Source organism: Pterocles gutturalis, unplaced genomic scaffold (assembly GCF_000699245.1).
Source record: "Pterocles gutturalis isolate BGI_N339 unplaced genomic scaffold, ASM69924v1 scaffold40983, whole genome shotgun sequence".
Classification (NCBI taxonomy): Eukaryota; Metazoa; Chordata; class Aves; order Pterocliformes; family Pteroclidae; genus Pterocles; species Pterocles gutturalis.
In genome coordinates this window covers 50,111-58,508 of record NW_010124411.1, presented here as the reverse complement: position 1 = coordinate 58,508, position 8,398 = coordinate 50,111, and the positions used below count along the sequence as shown (strand labels likewise).

Genomic DNA, 8,398 nt, shown 5'->3' with positions numbered 1-8,398 from the left:
TGCCCTTGTTAAACTGCATTAAATTTTTTTGTGAATAAGTAGAAAGCTTCTAAGGCACCTGTCCCTCCAGGGGCTAGACAGAAGACTCATTTTGAAATGGAAACTAATATTGGGCATAAAGGAAAGTGTCCATTAGTTGTCAGCAGTAGTTGTACATTTAAAAATAGTTTTTAGATGGCTACAGTCGTGTTGTGTGTCCTGATGCAGTGCAGGGAAACCTATATGCTGTTGCATGACATGCATGGAAGAAATTTTGTGCAAGAGGTACATTGAAATTACAGCCTGTGTTGTTGTTAAGCTTGTGAATCCTCACTTCTCTCTCACTGAATTGCATGTTGGATCTTACCTTGCACAAGCACGACCGGTCAGGGGAAGCATCATACAAAGTAAGCAAGAGATGGGAAGCAATGTCCTCAAGAGGAGCACACTGGGAATTAGGAGACCTTTGCTTTTTGCCAGGGACCTGCTAGGCGAATCTAAGCATCTCAATGTCTCCGTTTTTCTCTTTGTTTACAACTGAGCCAGAACACTGCAAAGCATTATGTGCAATACTGTAGAGGTCTGCAAAACATTAAGTTTAAATACTAATATTTTATTGTAATAACCTGAAAAATATTACCAGGGTGCAGATTGGTTTGTAAATGCTCTATTTTTCTTCTGTTTGGAAAAGCTGTAAGCTTCTAGTTTGTGGGACTTCAGGAAGGCACTTAAGCACGCATTTGAAATTAAGCATGTGCATTAGTCCTTTTCTGAATACACAAAGCTTTTAATTAGGGCTTGTAGCTAGCCTGTTTGATTGTCTAAAGTATGAATAGAATATGCTTGGCAGGGGAGAAGCCCTGCTTTTCAGGCACATACGTATCCTGTTGGTAGAAGTTAATAAATAAAAAACCTCCAGTTAGCCATGCGCTAGTGTGACCTTCCATCTCTGAGTCCCCCTCTTCCCTTGCTGCGCAGGATGCTGAAGTAGGTTATGATCAATATGATTAGTGCAGTGAGTGAATGTAATGATGCTAATGAGCCATTTCTTTATAACGATCAGGTTCTCCAGCCCTGCCCAGCAACATGGTATATTTTGGAAGCTCTCAGGATGATGAGGATGAAGAAGAGGAGGAGGAGGAGACAGAGGACACAAAAACAGCCACAAACAATGCTTCATCATCATGCCAGTCAACCCCCAGGAAAGGAAAAACGCATAAACATGTACCAAATGGGCAAGGTAGGTCCTAGATTGTGCTGTTCTCCTGCACTGCCTAGTGAAGAAGTGTGTAAACTGAACATGCTTAATCCTTGTCCATCCTTCTGGGTCTGAGTGAAAAAAGGATACAGGCCATAATGGGAAAATGGAGTGAGATGTAGTGTTAGTATCTTCTGCTTTAACCTGTTTTCCCCTGAAAATTTGAACTCTGTCTGTGGCAGAACTGTAACTGCAGGGCTGAAATTAGATGTATGTACACACATACTGGAGGTGTATACACACACACGTGTAGACACATACAGTCACTCTTTTTTTTTTTTCTGAGACTGATGTTTAACCTATAATTATTTTATTTTATCAAAGTTAAATATAAGCATTCATAAGCGTTATCGAAACATGTGACACTGAAGTTCTCACATGCAATACTGATACCACAATTGCAGTAGGTTAAGATACTGCATTCATGTTGTTGATTGAAAGATTTTATGGAAGAAGCTATTTCAAGTCAGTTATTTCTTTGCAAATCAACAAAAGCTGCATTCATTGCACAGTATTTCTCTCACAATGTCCTTGTGCCGTATCTTGATAAATGGATCCATGTGTTACAACATCACCTAGTGTACAACTGAAAGCGTAAAAGCCACACTGAAAATTTTGTGAGCTTGCGATAATGCTCCACTGCCGAAGTCCTATGTGATGTGGTTCTCTCTCCAGCAAGAGCTCTTGTATCATAACAACTCTGTGCCCCTTCCTGCCTGGTATAATTTAAAAATATGGAGCCTGTGGTCTCTGATCCCTTCCTTAGTATTAGTTTACCGTAAAAATTTTTCCTTCTGGTGACTGCCCATTCAGCTTTCAGAGGAAGGTCTCTCTGCAGCGTGCTTTTTCAGAGATGCTTGTGATCTGTGCCTGCTTTTTTCTGTTCTTTCGTGTTACACTACTCTGAAGAAGAGATTACTAGATCCCAGTTACTTCACCATGCTGGTCCTCATCTCTGCTTTTCAAAAGGGAGTTCTCTATAAAGGACATCGTTGTTACATACACGAAAATTGTTTTTCATGAGTACATCTGAATCTGTTTTTTATTGCACACCCAAGCTCAAAAACTCTCTTCTTGTGAACCATTTGTGGAGAAGTGTAAGGGAACATTACACCTAATAGGATTTCAGCTGTGAGCAGGAGCTTTAATACTGTAAAAGCCATGGATCAAAACTTGGCGTTTGGGATTGATTTCTAAATAAACGCCCCAAAATAACAGGCACAAAACTCTACATATGGAAAATGAGATAGCGTGTAGCAGAAGTGCTGCCTTAGAGTTTTCAGTGTGATATATCATTACAAAAGGAGCTGATCGTGTTCCTTGAGAATGTCCCAGATGGCAGCCACTTTGAAATTAGCTCAAAACCAGAGACACCTGAAATCTTAATTGGGGGTAAGTAAAGGCAAATTTAATGAGCCATCTAATGGCTTCATAATCTTTATCAATATAGATCAGAGTGAGGATAAATGAAGCTGCTGCTTTAATAGATCTGCAAAAGACCTTTATAAAATTCTAGGAGACAATGTGAGATGTTTTGACAAAGGTGATGAAACAGGAATTCCCAGAGAAGGCAGCTGCTTCTTTGTCATTGCCATTTCTTTTTTTTTTTTTCTTTCTTTTTTTTTTTTTTTTTTTTTTAATTACAATTTCCTTACCCAGGGGTATTCCCATTTTTCAGTGTCTGTTATTTTGGTTGACAGCCAATAGTATTTTTGTTTCCTGTGAATAAAGTAGTTTCTGGTTCACGTGTGTCTGTTTTAAATGAGACCACACACAAAGGCAGACCAGGGACGGGTGCAGCAAATGAACTTAATCTAGCGTGAGAGTCTATTTTTAATGAATTAAAGTCTTTTGTTTTTAATAGACAATGTGTAGTCAAGCACTTTGGACCTGAAAATGCTAAGCGTTTGCTATGACATACAACAACAAAGGTTCAGAGCTTGATTAGTGTCATTAGACAGTGTCAAATGATTCCTTTCTACTAGCTGGGGACCAAAACAACTTTCCTGGGTGAAGTCATTTGTCAATATCCTCTTCTGATGCCAGTATGGGGCGTTATTAGGGTAGCACACCAAACTACTTGTTAGAACCTAGCCTGTTAAGCCACCTTTTGGAGAGCTAGATCAATTGAAAACACATAAGTATGAATAAGAAGCATGTAAAACGCATGGCATAGCTTGCTGCACAAATTGAAGTGATTAGCTCAACTGACTTGTCACCTTCCAACCTTACTGCTTACACAGATATGTTTAAAGCATCAGATTGTTACCTGTGCCTTTTCATCCTCCTTTCTTAGTACTTCTGATGTGCTACACACATATCCCAGCTGTTAAAGAGCAAAGTCAAGTGCTTGGCGGAAGCGTTTATCCTTCACATTCATGAGAGTGTGGAAAAGGGGCGTGTAGCAACGTGCAAGTCTTTGGTTTGTGCAGTATCTTTTTGCAGGCAGTGATAGCCTTGTGGTTAAACCATTTTCTAAGATAATTGCTGCGGTTGCCACAAGGGAAAATGGTAGAGCCATGCTCTTAAGAATTGGTTTCATGTCATTGCCAAACTTCAGCTGATTAGGCCGGGTCTGACATGCGTTAAGATAAGTTAGCAGCTGATAAAGGCTTGGATGTCATTGGTGGTGCTTTGTGCCTTGGTTAGAAGCTAGTATTAGTTCTGGGTAGGTCAATCTCATGTCATGTGGGTTGTTCTGCATGTAACCCTTCCCGTTACTGTCTGTTTCAGCGTGCTTCAACTTAAAAAGAACAGTTCTCCCTAAGAGAAGATACTGTCTAAAGACTTTCAGGTTTTAGAACCCATTCTCTTGTAGTGTAGAGTAAAATGTGTGCATGGTTCTCACTTGCTTGTGGATTGAAGTATGATCTTGCAGCACATGTCATAGATTAATTCAGGTCATAAAAGACCCCAGGAAGTCATCTAGTCTGACCTCTTCTGCAAAATACCATTGATATCTTTTCTGACAGATTCAGCAATAAAATTGGCAGAGGTTTGTGCTTTTAATTATATATGTCTTTTGAGGAGGGGGACATTTTAGAAGCTTTCTAAAATTCAATGTGGAATTTTGGTCCTAATCAGAATGATTTTAATTGAGGTAGGATTTATAGCAGGGTCAAAATGGTAAAAGGCCAGAAACTAATCAATGGAGTCACTTGGTCTCCATATAGCTACTGAATTCAAAAGGATATTCTTGCAGCTAAGAAACTGTATGAACATTTAGTTGGAATAGAGAAATCCCTCTTGCTATTTCAGTCAAGAATTTCGTCTTTTTCAAGCATGTAGTTCTCTTTTAACTTCAGACCTTCTAAGTAAGTTTGTGGTGAATTTCAGCATTAACATATGGAAAATTAGGGATGATGTGATGCTGCATATTTTAGCAGACAGAGCAGGGGTTTGGATGACTGTGTCGTAATTGCAGCCCTATTGCTGACCCCGTGGAGTGTGGGTGTAGGAACCCTGTAATTCTCAGTGTTTAGATCCAGAACGCCCAGCCACGGGATGCCTGTGTGCTGCTCAGATGGATATGCTTATTTTCCAGCTTGCATTTTGTACGCATCTCAAATGACCATCAGTCTATCTGAGACTATTACATGGCTTTGAACGCAAGGAATTCAGTGGAAGGAGCCAGGCAGGAGCATTGGCTTAAGCAGTTTTTTTCTTAAATATATCTGCCAGGTGTGGGGAGAAACTTCTCAACTGCAGCCTGGATGACAGGGCATCTTGCCAACACGGAGGAGGAGATGCAGAGACATTGATCTATTAGAAAACTGACCTTATGCAAAGGGAGGAGGGTGTTGGTCATCAGCTGCTGCGGGCTGATGTGCAGGGAAAGCAGGTTCTCCGCAAGCGAGCTGTACGCTGCTTCCCTGGGGGACAGGGAGGTGCTGAGTCAAAATTACATCTCCCCACTGCTCGGAGGAAATTCCAAGTTGTAGGTAAGAGGGTAGGCCTAGGTCTCTTGTTTCTTTAAAACATTCTTTGAATTCCTCCTGACTAAATAAATCCTACTGTGATTTCATCCTGTGGCACAACAGAAGGTTTTCTCTGCAGGCTCCTGACGGAAAATGTTTGCAGGTGCCAAGTGTTCTGTTAGGCAGGCTGGGATAGGGAGCTGGAAGTTGCAATTAGGGAGTTGTTGGGTTATTGATCCTATCACAAGAGCAAAAGGGGATAGGCGGTACTCCACTGGTGGACTGTGAAAGGGCCTCAGGAACAGCGTACACAGGTACAGTTGCATAGACAACTTTGAAAGTGCGCTCGGCAGGCTACAGGTCCTCTAATAGTGCTTGGCTAGTTTCCTCGAGAAGGATGGTCGCAGGATTAGGTGTTTCTCACACCAGCACAGCAGTTCAAAGGTGGAGAGAAGGGCACCTGTGGGCCAGCATACCTGGGAATGGCGTGCTTGTCTTCAGACACCTGAGATGGATGATTAGGTTCTAATTTACATTTAGGAAAATGGACTTAGCCATCATTATTTGTAGCCAGACTTCTTCATGAAGAAGAGTCTTGTTTCCTTAGCTGGAGCAAACCAGCTCCAGCGTGTCAGAAAACCTACTGGGCCAGAAACGGTTACTGGTCCGTGCTGGGCTTTGTTAACATGGTCAGATAAAAACTACTCTGCATGCCTTTTGCCTGAAATGAGCAGGGGAGAAAATTGTATAGACACCTTTTTTCTTGGGGCTCAAATTTCCAAACAAGTCTGGCAGTAGTGCCTAGTAGGCAGGCATCGCTAGAAATACTATCCTCTGCTGTAGCGCTGCCTTCCGCGCTCACCAGAAAGCCAGGAGAATGTTTCGCTTCTCAGTTTGCAATGGATAATTTAGCAGAGTCATTTCCTTACATGTGTAGTAACAAAAGATGATGCAGGAAAAGATGGTAGGTAGTTTTTATTTCCTATTTCAGGGTATAGTTCAGTGGTGTCTGTGTATCTTGGGCTTAAATGGCATATCTTTTACATGCATTACTGTTTGAGTGTGTTGTGAGAAAATTCCAATTTGCGGTTGTAAGTATTTAGTTTTGTTTTTAACTAAATTTTTAATATTTGTGGTTGGGTACATAAGACACAGTCTTCTGCTCATGCATCTTTTTTAGTGAAATTAATTGTGAAGAGGTGAACATGTAGAAGAAAAATACTTTTTGCATCCGGCTAAAATGCAGAATGAGAAAATTTCAGGCAATGTGCTACAATAGTTAATGGGTAGGCAATTATTTTGATGATTTACAGCCTTTTGTTGAAATACCATGGAACCAGTAATTGTTGCAATAAACATTTTTGCACATTTAATGTTTCTGCAAAAATATGTAACATGAAAATTACCCGTTTTGCAGTAATTTACATACTTAAATATGCAAATCAGGCACAACACATTTGGGGATTTGTGCTTTTTCAGTAGCTAGATGTATGACCTGTGGAAAAGAATAGGGGAGCTGGAAGTTGCTCAAAAAAAATTTGGAATTGTTATCCTAGTGAGAGACTCGTGATAACAGATACACACTTCTTGTACGGACTTGCTGCTTAGCGAGTGACCCTTTTGGTGTTGTTTGTGTCGTACTGGTTAGGTGAGAGTAATGAATTTGTGCTAAGACAAAACACTTGGTATTGAACTTTTGCAAACGGTGGCATGGTGTCTCATACCAATAATGCTCCTCTCTGTGGCCCAATGTATTCCTGTGCACGGGGGGTTTTGAGCTGTATTATTGATAGTGTCAAAAAGAAATTCAGTGTTACAGACTCACAGAATGGTTTGGGTCGGAAAGGACCTTAAATATCATCGAGTTCCAACCCCCCTGCCGCGGGCAGGGACACCTCCCACTAGCCCAGGTTATCTGCCGTGGTTCTCCTGTTTGTAGCATCCAGCTATGGAAATTTTGCTGTGGAGTTGTCCACTGACAAATTGCATGATGTTGGGTTAGGGCTGGAGAAGTATGGAAACAGTGGTACCACACGTTTTCATATGATGTCGTGGGATCCTTTTCTCCAGAAGTACGCCTTCGCCACTCAACCCAAGTAGGTAGATCGTGTTGGGGGGCTTCCAGAAGACAGCTTCTATCTGTGGAAATGTTTTATAGAACTCTGAACATACCCAACACTTAAGGAAAACAATCAGCAGTATTAAAATACTCTGTTTTATGGAAGTAGATCATTGTTTTAGTTCCTCCAGGAGGGGAAAAGAATTACTGCCTGGGTTCTTTAAAGCAGTTTGAGAGCCACATAAATGTTTTCACAGTGACTTAGAACTGAATTAAAGCCAGAGCAAGAATGTTTTTGTACAGTAACGGATACTTAATGCCAGAAAGTTGATTAATATTACATCTCTTCCCAAACATGATCTATGTAACAACATGAGGTTTGCATTGGGATAGCTGGCTCGGGTTCACAACATTGGCAAGGCTCCCTTTTCTCCTTCTAAAAACAAAACTTCTCCCTTTCACTCTTATCTTCCCTCTTTGTTTTGGATAGCTTTATGAACGCGCAGTCATTTGCTTTACGCGGCACGAGCTCTGCAACATGCAGCGTATGTGTACGTGTATGGTCCGTGCCTTTCTCTTCCAGACACTGATATAAAGCAAAAGGGTTCACACATCAGTACTCTGCTGTCTCTGAAACGGAGTCCTCTGTTATCTCCAGCATAAAAGCATATCTGGTGCAGGAATAAACTCCAGAAGAACTTGGGAGAAAAAGCTTTGCCCATGGAGTCAGGTGTTGGCTGAACCCAGTCCAGTAATTCTGCTTACAGAGGGAAAGCCTGATTATTGTGTGTATTATACATTGGCTTCTGAAAGGCTGGCTGGATGTATCCTATGAAATATTTGTGTGCAAATTCATTTGTAGGAATACTTCAGAAAATTGCTGAAAATGCAATGTTTGTAACTCGCTACAGTGTCAATTCCTGTAGTAAATGCTTAGTTAATCTGTAGTAATTGCACACATCTATGGCTTTACTTGATGAAAACTGGTTTTAGCCATTATTATAGCTGCACCTAGTACACACACAATTTGCACACTTTACGTTGGCTTGCATAGGGATTCTTTATCACAGTTTCAAATGAGATACGCCAAAGTCCCTGGATGGGATCTTGGGTGAATATTGGTGCCCGGGGGCCAGTTCCCCCGATGCTGAGAGCACTGTGATGCATCCGTGAGGATCACACCTG

The 8,398-nt window shown here is 41.1% G+C and overlaps 1 protein-coding gene across 1 annotated transcript in view; it reads left to right on the top strand.

Annotated features, from left to right (window-relative positions):
• Positions 1-1,041: 1,041 nt before the first annotated feature.
• Positions 1,042-8,398, top strand: part of JARID2 (jumonji, AT rich interactive domain 2) — a 47,772-nt gene continuing 40,415 nt past the window's right edge. Inside the window, exon 1 of the mRNA XM_010078248.1 lies at positions 1,042-1,219. Within this exon, the coding sequence (XP_010076550.1) occupies positions 1,066-1,219 (154 nt within the window). The 5' untranslated portion in view covers positions 1,042-1,065. The remainder of the gene's footprint in view (positions 1,220-8,398) is intronic.